The following is a 13988-nucleotide window of genomic DNA, read 5'->3' as shown; positions in this document are numbered from 1 at the left end:
TTTCGACCCTTTATGCTTGTTTTCTGACTTCGAGCTAGTTATGAGAATTCACAAGCATGCTTAGATAAAGCTTTTTGATGTTGGGAGTTTTGTGAAATATTGAGTTTTGACCGGTGGCGGCGTTCCGGCGGTGTTCCGGCCATGTAAGGGACTGTTTTTGGTATTATATATGTTCTACTCGTTGATACGAGCGTTTCGATATATAATATGCAAATTTTGGAGTTCGTATGGAATTGTTATGATTTTTACGGTTTCATACCGGTTGATTTATTCGATCCGTGAGGATCCGAGCGTCCGATCGACTTGTGGTTGGGACGTATCGATTGTGGATGTATTCCGGAGACTTTGGGAGGTCTCGGATGTGGTTTTGCCTCGATTGACGCGACTTTGGGGATTTTAGTTCAAAACAGGAGTTTCGAACTTAAATCGTTTGTGAATCGTTACTAAGTTGAAACCATATGTGATTAGGTACTTGGGAAGTATTCTTGGACGGTTGTTTTGTGGTTTGGCTGCTTTTTTCTGTATTGAAGACGCAGCGGGAGTTTCAAGGTGAGTAATCTCACTACGTTCATTCACGAACGGAGTTACCATTGCTGTTTTGAGAGTTATTTAGTTAACTGCAAACTATAGTTAGTACTAGTAGGCATTCCTGAGCGGATGACTACATATATATATATATATATATATATATATATATATATATATATATATATATATATATATATATATATATATATACGTGAAATATGTATATTTTTGTGGGTTGATGGGTGAATTAAGCAATAGGTATTGATGGGTTTCATTCTATTGTTTTGGGGCTTGACTTTAATTTCGGGAAACATTGTTTAGGAATTGGGAATTTCTATTGTTTGAAAATGTCAAGATTTGGTGTGAGTTGCTTTGATGTGATTTGAATGTTTTGATCTAACGACCGGGGGTCAGAAGATCTGAGAGTCACAGGTTGTGATTTCAACTTTTGGTGTGATTTAACGTTTTGATCTGAAGACCGGGGAGGTCTGATGATTGGAGGTCACAGGTTGACATCTCCTTTTGTGTGAGTTGAGTAACTTTTGGGTTTTGAGTGACCGTTTTGAAAGGTTTTGATCTGACGACCGGGGAGGTCTGAGGATTCGGGGTTGCTAGGAGTGACCTCAGGCATATATATCGGGACTCCACACCTTTGGCCGGATGAGTGGATACGATCAGTTAGAGCTCTAGTCTGTTGCCATGGTACATCATGGGGGGTAGCGGGGAGCTATCTGATGCTCATGAGTACGTATTTTAAAAGGGAGTTTCGGGGATTCTTTCTTTTAAATGTCCTAGGAGGACTTGTGTATCATAATTTAATTGTCAGAGTTTCAATTATTATGATTTTGTCACGGGGTGACTTGTGTTGATTTGGGAATGTGTTTTAAAAGGGAGTTTCGGGGATTCTTTCTTTTAAATGTCCGGGGAGGACTTGTTTATCATATTGAATTGTCAGAGTTTTCAATTGATATGATTTCAGTCACGGGGTGACTCGAGTTGTTTCTTTTGGGAAAAGAATGGGTTTTTTTGGGAAAACAGGGTGTGTGTTCCTTTTACGAGTTGATGGGTTTCATCGTTGGGCGAGTTGTGCATGTATGGTTTGGAGATACTCATACGGGCTTGCAAAAGCTTACCGGGTTTGTTGTGTGGCAACCTGGTACACCATTCAAACGGTGTAGGGGTTAATCCTGCAGGTCAGGGTAATCGTGGCTGAAGCTGAGGTGGCGTGCTTGCAGCCTTACCGTAGGAAGCCAATTTTGTGACTTTACCGTTATAAAGACTTCCGCTTGTAGTGAGCTCTGAGGAGCATTTACGTTTTATTTTGTTGTTGACAATTTAATTTGTAAGCTTGTGTAATATATAACTCTGTGGAGTGAGTGTATATTAACTTTGAGGGTTCAGGGCATCAGTATGTACTTGGTTTAAAAAGGAAAAAAGGTTTCCATGTATTTGTATTGATGACTGAACGTTCACGCATATATAATTATGGGGTTATATATCGATTTTTAATTGTGTTAAAAATCAGGGGCGTGACAGTGTAGGGGTTTGATTGAAGTTTGTGATAAAAAAAAATTGGTTGATTATTTGATTCAGTTGATTGTATTCATGGCTTTGTTGGCTTAAAGGTCAATACTTGTTTTAGGTTTTGTGTGCTCATTTGAATGTTGTTGGGAGAGGATTATCACCCAATTGAGGTAAAATGATCAAATTATATGAGGTCTAATATGGTGAATCGTTGTTGGACATAGAATTAGGATTTTATGTCATTTAGAACTGTTGAAACTGATTAGTACCGAAACTGTACCCAACCAATCGGTTTCGGGACTAATCGATATCCCTGATAAAATTTCGGCATCCCAAACCGATCCGAGCCTACTATAAAGTCGGTATCGGTCTCGGTATAGGCCCATTCCCGAGCCGAGCCAAACCGATCTCAGGCCTAGTTGAGTTAGCTCTTACACCGCTTCCTTCAAAAAAAAAAAAAAAACTTAAAAACTTGTATAACCATTGTTTATTATCATTTGAAGAATGCTTTGCCGAACTCCAAAGTCCATATAAAATAATAAAAACAATTCTCGAGTTTTATTTATATTCACGCAACATTCATGTGATACGTATTTTTACTTTACACATTGATGATATGAATTGTTAATTTTTTAATATTATTTGTCTCTGAAAAAATCAATCAAATCGAAAAGTATTAAGTAATCCGTCTGTATCTCATGTCCAAAAACAAAAGAAAAAATAATCCTGTATCAAACTAATAACGGGTTTTTAAAAAGATCATCCATAAGATAGTAACACCAACTAAAAAAAAAACCTAGCGAGACTTTCTCTCAACCCTAGCTAGCCTACGGCCTCCTTGCCTCCACCGTCAACTTTTCTACCCTTCTCTCCCACTTCTCTCAATCCATGGCTTCCATTGATGCAGTCACAGCGAGCTTTGCTGCCTCCCTTGCTCTTGCTGAGGGCGGTAGCGCCCCTGATCTGGGGAAAATTGGTGGTGATCCAATGCGCAAGTCATCCCAATCCTTTCTTCTTGGCAAACCATTGGCCCGTAAGCAGGTTGATCCGAAGGCTTTCAAATCTCACTTCCTCCGAACTTGGATGGTGGACAAGGAATTCAGGATCCAAGAGAGGGTTGGGGTTCTGTTCCTATTCTCTTTCGAATCTATTCGAGACCGTAACAAAGTATTTCAGGGAGGAGTCTGGTGTTATGATCGCGCCCTTGTGTGTTTTGCAGAGTATGATGGAGTCAAACCATTGCATGAAGTCCAATTCAAGCATCTCCGAGTTTGGGTTAGGGTTTCTGGAATACCACCTCTTTACGAAGAGCCTGAGAATCTCACACTGATTGGGAACCTCCTTGGGGGTTTTTTGGATTATGATAAGAAGGAGTTCAAGAAAGGCTCGATTAGGATTTTATTCTCTCATGATGTGTCCAAGCCGATCTTGCTTGAACGAAAAGTTTATCTGGATGTTGGTGTCGAACCGATTCTTCAGTTTCAATTTGAACATTTGCAAGGGAGGTGCTCTCAGTGTGGACTTGTCACTCATGCCGGAATTGCTTGTACGGAACCGTGTATGGCAAACCCTACTCCTAGGGTTTTGCATTTTCCTGGACCATCGACATATGGAGGTTCGTTCTCTTTCTCGGCAAAGGACAAGAATGATCTCTTCACTGCCTCTTCTTCCATCCCTTTGAAGAGGAAACTAGTTATTCGTCGATTGGAGCGGCCAACTTCCCCTACTTCTCCTTCGGTCCCTGCAGGGGATTTTGCTGTGACTGATGCTTCTTTGGAGCACGAGTTGGAGAAGGATCAGAGTCCCACGCTAGAACCTCCCATAGAGACTTGTGATTTGGATGGTTCTGCAGGTATGCAGATGCATCAAGAAGCTGTTTTGTCTTCTAAGAAACGAAATCGAACCAGTGTTGGTAACCTTTCCCCCAAGAAATTCAAAACTATATTGGGTGGAAAAGTTCCAACCCTACAGGCTGATGCATTGGGATTGATTGAAGATGACAGTGATGTTGCTTTGTTAACTTTGAAGAAGAAGACCGGCAAGTCTCTTGGCAGCAAGAATAAGAATCAGCGCACTAGTAAGAAGACTAAGGATAGTCTTCTGAAGCTCACCTATCCTCCAATCACTGGTTCTGCCTGGCCCTAGAGGCAAGGGCAAATGAAAACTTTAATTTCATGGTTTCCTTTTTGCCTAATGTTAGAAGTGGGGACTTCTACTACTTTCATCTTTGTTTTCTAATTGTACACCAATTGAGGTCTCTAGGCGACTAGATTACTGCTTCCTGAGAGGTTGGTAGGGAGGGTTTTGTTTCTTGTTTTTAGGCTCAATAAGTGAGCAACTGTGTTTCTAATAAGGGTACCTGTCTTTTAGTTAGCTCATATCATTTATGATTCTGGTATGAGACAGCATCTGATGTACGTGCCTTCTGGCCAATGATATATTCAATAAAAGTATCCATTTCCTAAAAAATAACGGGTTTTTAAAAATAATTAAAATTATGATCATGAATTGCTCATCATTTCAGACAAATGAATGGCTAAAAGATCTCTAGTTTAATTGGTTTTTTTTTTTTTTTTTTTTTTTGCAAATGTAATCCTTAAGTGATGATGCTCCAAATCATGAATGGAGTTGAAAGTTCATGGCAAAATTCAAAATCATAAGTGGAGTGAAAAAATGTTCACCACTAAGAATGAGCACAAGAATTATCCAAGCCTCATCAAAAAGATAAGAATTATCCAAAACTGGTGTTATTCATTACAAATGCTACCTCCCCTGCCATTCTGCCAAGACACCAAACTCTTCCAACAGAGAACAGAACAATCTTAAACAAGCTGTCACAATTTCCATAATAATAACAGAAAATTGGACTGAAACCTAATTAGGATTAGGGTTCTAACAAACAGGTAACATTTTACCTCAACTTTGTTGACAAACATTTCCAACTACTTTCTGTGAAGAGTTATTTTCCTCACCTTGCCATGTCCACACAATGTCCTTGAGCGCAGGCCTCACATCCTCCTCACAAAACTTTGTGTACTCGAGAGTGTCGCCGGATAGCTTCGAAAACTCCACCACGGCCACCTCCTGCGCTACTTGAAACACCTCGGCCGCCACCGCCAACTTCCCTTTCCTTCCCTCCACTTTCCCTAGCAATTTCACCTTGAATTCCTTCTCAGACAGCACTCTGAAATTCAACATCTCCGCCACCACCTGCAGCTTCGCCTTGATCGCCGCCGCAGAGCACTTGGAGGTGAACATCGACCCCGTTCTCTTCTTCTTCTCAAACATGTTTGAGAGGTCGAAGCCGGATGACATAGATGATATGAACTCAAAGGCATTAAAGAATGGTGGGGATTCTGATGAGTCATTTGTAGTAGCACTAGTACTTTTGTCCCCAGTTTTCTCCTTCTTTTCATTTTCTTCATCTACACTCAGCTTGGTTAAATTGGAAGAACCCTTTTGAAACCAAGGGTCTTTCATTATTTCTGAAATGGAAGCCCTGTTTTCTGGATCAACAACCAAAAGCTTTTTTATCAAACGCCTTGCATCCCCAGAAATCCATGGCGGAAACTGGTACTCGGCCTTGAAAACCTTCCTATAACTCTTCATAACATTCTCATCCTGAAACGGCAGATATCCAGCAAGAAAAACAAACAAAACGACGCCACAAGACCATAAATCCGTCTTGGCTCCATCGTACCCTTTCTTCCTCAAAATCTCCGGAGCCACATACGCCGGCGTGCCGCACTGCGTGTGCAGCATGCCGTCACTCCAATGCTGCTCCGGCAACGCCGACAGCCCAAAATCTGAGACTTTCAAGTCTTCATTCTCGTCTAGGAGAAGATTCTCCGGCTTCAAATCACGGTGCGAAACGCCGCGGCTGTGGCAGAAATCCACGGCGCTTATCAATTGCTGAAAGTACTTACGTGCAACATCTTCTTTGAGCTTCCCTTTGGCTATTTTTTCGAAGAGCTCGCCGCCCTTGACGTGCTCCATGACGAAGAAGATCTTGGTCTTTGTGGCCATGACTTCTTTGAGCTCGACGATGTGGGGGTGATGAACCAAGTGCATGATGGAGATTTCGCGCTTGATCTGCTCCACGAGACCTTCTTTCTTGATGTGTTCCTTGTTGATCACTTTGATGGCTACGCTTTCGTTGGTGGCGAGGTTTCTGCCATGGTAGACTTTGGCGAAGGTGCCTTGGCCCAAAAACCTTCCCATCTCATACTTGTCAAATATAATGTTTCTCGGCGCCGAATGTGTGTTGGGTTTTTCTGGCTGGTGTTGTTGTTGCCTTGCTTCTTCCATAGCTCAGATGTTGTTGATTTGTACAGGAATATGATGAAAAATTCTGGATCGATCAGTTTAGGCCAAGAAACATTGAGATTTGGTACGTAGGAGATGGCCAAGGCCCTGGTGGGGAGGGGGGAAGAAAGGAATCAAATTTTGCTACTGATTATAGAAGAAGATCAACATTTTGTAAATGGTAATTAAAGAGACCCCAGTTTAGGAATAATGGAGGTATTAGCACTTGAAAACCCAAAAACAACGATTCAAGTCGGTTTCATGGGATATCCAAGTAATAGTGGGTTTCCACCCGGAAATTCTGTGCATGATGGCCGGAGATAATTGAGTGGACATTAGTGTTGGAGGGAAATGGAGGATTGGGTGGGATTTGCGTCTAAAAAGAAAAAAACAGGAAATTTATCTGAAATGCTAAAGTTGGTACAAACTGCAATTTTATCTGTAATAAATTTTGGCCCTTTTTATGGGCCAATTATGATACGCTACGTGGAGGCAAAAGGAAACAAGATTGAAGGTTATTAAAATACAAAACTCCATACGTGGACGAATATATTTTTGGAAAATATCTAAGAATTCAATTATTGGAAATTAAAGCCATTATGGACGCGACGCGTGTAAGGAAAATTGGCAAACGAGTAAAAAAAGTACAGCACACAGCAGATAGACCCGAAGATTCTGAATTTTATCTAAATCTTCAGAAAGTTATCGCAACTGCAAGTCTTTGAAATAGATGGCAAGAAAACAGACAATGGTATAGTACTGTACGTAAATCTTTAAATCAAATTATTTACACAGATTTGCCTAAATTAGTGAATATTGCTTAGTGAGATCTGTTGAAGCCCAAATATTTCAGCTAGCAGACCCAATTCATATTTTGTCCCAATAATGGATAAATGCAAGTTTTCAATGAACTATCATATCATGCGTATGGAACCAAGTTGCATTCACGTATTTGGAAATTGCAAGAACGAGTGTAGTGTGAAAATAACGAAAATGCATTACTTTTAGGTTTGTTGGTGATATTAGACTTGAGACCAAAATCCAAACCCAACAACCTAATTCTGAATGTGTCTGCGTGTGTGATTTTTTTTTTTTTTTTTTTTTCGGAAGGCCAATGCGGTCGCATGTGGCACGTCTTCAAAATCAACCCTGCCAAAAGGAGAAAAATTATGAATACGGCTTGCATCATGCAAAAGTAAACACGATTGAGTCCGACTCTACCATTCATGTCTTTAATTAAGTGGACGGTTTGGGAGAGTGGTCAGTTCAGGTATCACTCTTAAAAATCCAAATAATAGTATTAAACGAAATTTTTGACACCCTTTACTAACCTGTTATGTTTTCGTGATGTAAAATAAAAAGATGATAGAGATAGAAATGAGGTTTGTCGAAGCTTGGAATGTCTATATGAAAGAAAAAAATTATAGAGGAGAGGTGGCTTAAATTGATACCTGTTGTCAACAGATATGGGCTGCCAAAATTTCTAACTTAAGCCTTCTTACCACGTTTTTGAAGAAGGAAGGGGTGTCTGGATCTCTAACTTTCTTACATGGGCTCATTTTAAGCCATTTAAATGATATTTTTGGACTTCAGATGGGGCCAACTTTCAAGCCCAAAGATCACTTCTGGGATTTTTTTTTCATTCTATTTAGACCAGCTAGTTCTTTCTTTGCAGAAACAATTACTGAATGGAAAACATCCAGCTGCATTAGCACCAATTGCGGAGATTACAGCACCTAAAAGGCTAAAACTGCTAGGATCGATTAAACAGGAAAATGTACCATCAGTCTCCGGCCATCTACTAGACTTTTACTGCTATTCTGGTAATGAATAAACTATATATTCAGGTTACTGTTATGCATGCAGTAATCACATTAACTCATTACTACAATGCAATAAATTAATCAGATTTAGAACTTGACAAACATATATTCATTGTCAAATATAGCATTTCAAAACTTATCTGAAGGACTACTACTATCTAACTCATCAGGTTCCTTAATAGAGTCCCAGAATGCATACAAGATGTATTGCAGCATGATTGTAATTCCATTTCTTAAGTATCAATGAAGTTCAGTACCTTTACTCACAAAAAAAAAAAAAAAAAAAAAAAAAAAAAAAAAAAAAAACTCATCAGGTTCCTTAATTACAAGGAAAATACCCCAAAAAGTAATCCATTCAACACTGCTGAAACATTAAATATTGACATCCAATTAATACTACTAATATTTATAGTCTATCAAATCACACCCAAAACTGCTCATTTCCTCTACTAGAAAAACTCCCATCACACACGGATGAGAATCCGTATGAAATTATAGTATTTCATAGAAATTCATATGAATACGTCGATTTACACAATACAACGACGGATTAACACAATCCGTACTTATTACTGGTGTTGCTAATACTACTTGCACACAGATTTTTTTTTTATCTGTGTGAATGTGTTTAAATAAATAAAAAAAATCAGATATGAGGCCCATCTCACTAAACGAGAACATGAGTGCTTTATTTGTAAAAAGAAAAGGACTAAATACTGTTTAGTCCTTGAGCTTTTGACCATAAAACACTTCAGTCCCTGACCTTCTAATTTCACACGTTTAGTCCCTGTACTTCAAAATTTCGGACCAATAGGTCCTTGCCGTCTAAAACCTTCGTTAAGTCGTGGTGAAATGTCTATTATGCCCTCAGTTCTTTTTTTTAATTAATTAATTTATTTATTTTTTTGGAAAAGGATTTTTTTTTTCCCTTTCTTTCTTTCTATTTGTTTCTTCATGTATTCGATTCCTCCTTCCTCGGATCCCTCTCTCTCTGAATAAAGAAAGAAAAAAAAAAGAATAAAATAAAGAAAAAACAATAAATAAAAAAAAGAGAAAGGAATAAATTTATTTAAAAAAAAAGAACTGAGGGCATAATAGACATTTCGTCGCGACTTAACTGAGGTTTTAGCAGTGTTCTAAAAATCGGTCTGGGCGCCCGCCTAGGCGGCGCCTAGGCACTGGGCGCTGAGTGGCCGCTCCGAGTTTGGGCTAGGCGACAAGGGAAATCGGGTTGCGTTTCGACGGGCGCCTAGGCGGGGTAGGCGGGCGCTGGGCGGCCTGGGCGTTTGGCTAGGCGCTGGGCGGGGAACTCGGATGCATCTGTTCTCCTCTCTCCTACCGTCTCTCTCTCCTCGACGCACGATGGCTGGATTCTCTCTCTAGTCTCTCCTCACATCATCCATTAATCTGTAGTCCCAACATCATTATCTCTCTCTCCTCTCTTCATATCTATCCCTCTCTCTTTCCTCTTGAAACTAATTCAACAAAAACCAAACCACGCCATACAGAAAGATTGAAGCTTTCAGTTGGGTTTCAATTGAAAAAGCAGAAGAACCAAATGGGATTGTCACTCAAATTTTGGGTCACAAGAAATTTGGAAAGAACTGATTTTATGAGCATCGAATTTAGAGTAGGCAAGAACTGGGATGGTCAAAATGAATGCAGCCATTTTTTTTCTTTTATTTGTCGATAAAAGATAGAGAAGAGAGGAGGAAGACGGTGAAGTGAAGAAGAGGGCAATGATGAGCACAATGGGGGAATCTAAGCCATTGGATGCGGGTGTTTTAGGTTTGTATATCTCATGGACCATATGTTGCTTGTTTTGTTTTGGGCTTTGATTAGCCTGTTTTCCACCTCAACAAACATGCACGGTTTGTTTTTTTTGTTTTATTCCCACATTTTGAGATTGCTAATAATAAGTATGATGAATTTAATATTTTATTTTTCTTATTTTGACGTACTACTTTCAATTAATTGTAGGACTTCTAATGTTATTATTAATAGTCCCTGTACTACTTTCTTATTTTGTTTTGGACTTCTAACGTTTAGTCCCTGTACTTCAAAATTTCAGACCAATAGGTCATTGCCGTCTAAAACGACACTTGCAGCAAAGCTTTGCATTTATATTATGCAGAGCTTTTACGTCAAAGTGGTGACCAAGTTATTGAAAGAAAACAAGTTTTGGCCTTTGCATATTAACAAAACATGAACAATATTATCCCTTGCAAAGTCACGTATTGGCTAAGGGAATTGTTTTGTTTAAACTCCTCCAAAAGGTATTGGCACATAAAGAAAAACAAATATAAAATATGAAGGCAATTGCAGGAAATGTATTCTAGCCAAGGAAAATAAAGTCGGATGGAGACAAATGTATTCTAGCCAAGGAAAACAAAGTCGGATGGAGACAAAGAACATGTTCCTTTATTGATCACAATTGAAAAACAAAAGAAGAACCATTATCACTCTATGTCAGCAAGAACTGTCCTACAAGCAAAACCAAAGAGAGTTAATTGAAGGAGAGTTGTCGGTGAAAGCATGGAGTCCAGTTTAATATCTCTTCTTAAAATCAAGTTCCGAATACATGTTATTGGGTTAATCCATTACAGAAAAAAAATGGAGCTTTACATATATACCTGAGTTGTGATCAAAGACGGGAATTTTGCTACTAATTTGACGGCGATTCGAAACACACCATTTGTTCAATAAAATGCAGAAGCCAAATCGAACATCAAAAGGTGAAGAAGCAAACTCCTAAGTGGTGGATACCCTGTCAACATTTACTATAAAGGGTGCATGTCAGCACCTGAGTCTTTGAATTACAAAGCTAGAAGCAAAAAACAAAATGGAGAGGGTCCTCACCCAATTTTTCTCACTAAGAAGCGATAAAGCCAATTGCAAGCTTCCATGGTTGAGAAATTCTGTTTTGACAAAGACCCAGGCTCGTCTCCATCTCCAAGTCATGTTGCATCTCCAAATCCATCTCAAAGTCCTTCATCGATTGGCAAAGGTATGCCTTGTTCGAGGTCGTCCGGGTTTGGCTAAGAGAAGAAAGAAAGAAAGGGAGCAAAAAAATGGAACAGCATCTTCCTTGTTGGCGTGAAGTCCTAGCAGCTGGGCCTCCAAGAAGCTTCCAGTGGCTGCCCATAATAAATCTGGGTGTCCAAAAGAGAAAAAGAAAAGCTTGATGGGTGTCTCCGGGATTCAAATGAAAATTTAAAAGTGCGACTCAGAGTTTACTCGACGCTACGGGTGTCCAAAGTAAATACCCGAGCATTGGTTTCATGAAAAAATGCTTCGAAACCCAAAATGAAAATCCTTTTGGTACAAAACCAAGAAAGCTCAAAGCCACAAAAAACATGAACTACACTGGTTTGATCCCTTCAAATGGTATATAGGCAATCTAGCGACCCACTAGATGCAACCACAAATTCAAATCGAATCCCTAACTCCACTAGTCAAATTCAGCCAATCCGAATCTGTGACTCCACCAGTCAAATTCACCCAAACACCAAAAAAATAAAATCATTCCCAAATTACCCAAAAGCAAATTCAAGGGCACTAAACCCTCACAAATATCTCAAACACAAATCCGAGAACAAATGGGTCATCTACCCATTTAAATCTCAAATGTTGGAACTACATGTGGTTTGATCCCGCAAGGGTATGTAGGCAATCTAGAATCAAATAATCTAGATGCAACCGCATCCCAAACACTATTCCTATTTCAAAAATCCAAGCATTCTAATGGGTCATTCACTCATTGGAACTCTTGAACTACGAGTGGCTTGATCCCCTCCCGAGTACGTAGGCAACTCATTCCAAAATTCGGGTGCAGCCGCAAAAACAAACAAACACACATTGGTTTCTTTATAAATGGAATCAAAGGGTAACACTCTTGTAACAAGAGATTGTAATTAAGAGACACATTCGGTCTTGAATGGGTCGAACCCGAAATAATTAAAACTCTGTTCTGTTAATGAATACGAGTGAAATTACGTTGGGTGACATTTCTTTTTTTTTTTTTTTTTTTTTTTTTTTTTTTTTTTTTTTTTTTTTTTTTTTTTTTTTGAAAACTAATGAGGATTAGGCGATATTAGCTTCTCTGTAACGGTCAGAAAGAGGCACCAAGGCACCCACACAACCCCGAAGGGGACCATTACAACCGGAAGCCCACCGCCCGTCCCTCAAAAGTGAATTTATTAAGAAGGAAACAAGATACAGAGAGAAGGGTGGGGGACTAGGCCTGACCACTCCTATACATATAACAAACATAAAAAGAGAACAACCACAATTAAGCAAACCGGTAAGTAGTACGTCCAGAAAAATCCTGACCAAAAGAACTAATCAAGAAATGAGGGATTGAATCCCACCATACTGACCCACTATTCAAGGCACCGTAGTTAGCCAACTTATCTGCAACTTGATTTCCCTCCCTGAAGACATGAGAGACGTGTACCTGAAACTGGCTGATCGAATTAAGGCTATTCATCCATTGCACCCGCAGCCTCCACGGGGTTAAGCATGGCTTTTTAAAGTATTGTAAAGCCAACATAGAGTCTGTTTCAATCCACAAAGGGAACCAGCCTCTCTCTTTTGCCACCTTAATTACCTCAATCACAGCCAATAACTCTGCATCTATGGCACAAGAGACCTGAGCATTGCAAGAAAAAGCACCCAAGAAGGCCGCATCGCAGTTCCGGAAAATCGCTCCATAGCCAGCATGGTTAAGATCCCGGTAAGAACCATCAGAGTTAGCTTTAAACCAGCTTCTAGGGGGGGATTGCCAAATCACTGGAATGAAGCGGGGGGCCGAGGGAAGAAGAGGTGAAATGCCCAAGTAGCCAAAGATGGGAATCTGACTTGAGGGAGAAGAGGCGGAGACAAAAGCTAAACCTGCAGATTCTTTTATGGACAGTAGGAAGAACTGTTTGAATCTAGAGGGGCAACACTCTCCACCTTCAAACTTTCTTTTATTACGTTCACTCCACAGGCACCAAAGTAAGTTGCAGACAGATATAAACCATAGCAATTTTGAAGATTGATTAAGCATAGAGAGGGTAGCATCAAGAAACAAGTCAGGCAGGGATGTACCTGGAGGGATAAGAAGCCTGAACATTTGATGGAGCCAAGCCCAAGAGGACGCGGCAACCACACACTCAAGAAATAGATGATCAATAGTTTCACTGTGTCTTCGGCAAAGATAACATCTTGAACAGAGCCTAGTACCACGACGCTGAAGCCGTTCATCGGTAGAAACTCGATTGAGAAGGGTTTTCCATGCCACCATGCTCTTTCGAGGTTGGATGGCCTGATGCCAGATCCGCGCACACCAAGGAGGTGCTGGAATGGGAGGAGACAACACCTGGTATGCCTCCTTGGACGACAAAGTGCCAGATGATGTTTCAGTCCAGATCAGTTGGTCCGGGGCAAGATCAGACGATATTGGGACTGCATTGATAACTTGGGCAACTTGGGGAAAGGCCCTGCAGAAGCTGGGGGGAAGGTTCCACTGACCATTCAAGATGAAGTCACCAACCTTGTCATTAAGGAGCTTCCTGACTTCCTCCTCATAGTCTGTGGAGTGAATTACTGCCTCACCTAACCAATTATCTTTCCAAAACCGTATTGTAGAACCATCTCCCAAGAGCCATTGCACCCTTGCAAGAAGCCTTGGCCATAATTTTTTTAAACCAAGCCAAATGGCAGATTTCTTATAAGACGAACAAGGGTGCAAACCCACTTGCAGAAAGCGATCATGAAGGAACCTCGCTGATGTAGAAGCCTTTGAAGCCATCTCCCAACATCTTT

At 40.1% G+C, this 13988-nt stretch overlaps 1 protein-coding gene and 1 long non-coding RNA gene across 2 annotated transcripts; both read right to left on the bottom strand.

Moving 5' to 3' along the window:
- Positions 1–4754: 4754 nt before the first annotated feature.
- LOC133725007 (CBL-interacting serine/threonine-protein kinase 25-like) lies at positions 4755–6787 on the bottom strand. Its single transcript, XM_062152003.1, has one exon. It carries the CDS (start codon positions 6358–6360, stop codon positions 4969–4971), a length of 1392 nt encoding a protein of 463 aa, XP_062007987.1. The 5' UTR covers positions 6361–6787; the 3' UTR covers positions 4755–4968.
- A 1857-nt stretch (positions 6788–8644) lies between these two features.
- On the bottom strand, positions 8645–11557 carry LOC133725008 (uncharacterized). The gene is made up of 2 exons (XR_009854208.1): positions 11040–11557; positions 8645–10960 (listed from the first exon to the last, which is right to left on the bottom strand). It is a non-coding gene; the product is annotated as an uncharacterized LOC133725008 (long non-coding RNA).
- Positions 11558–13988: the final 2431 nt, after the last annotated feature.

This window comes from Rosa rugosa, chromosome 1 (assembly GCF_958449725.1).
Source record: "Rosa rugosa chromosome 1, drRosRugo1.1, whole genome shotgun sequence".
In the NCBI taxonomy this organism is placed as follows: domain Eukaryota; kingdom Viridiplantae; phylum Streptophyta; class Magnoliopsida; order Rosales; family Rosaceae; genus Rosa; species Rosa rugosa.
The sequence above is the reverse complement of the archived record's forward strand: the minus strand, read 5'-3'. Positions and strand labels throughout refer to the sequence as shown.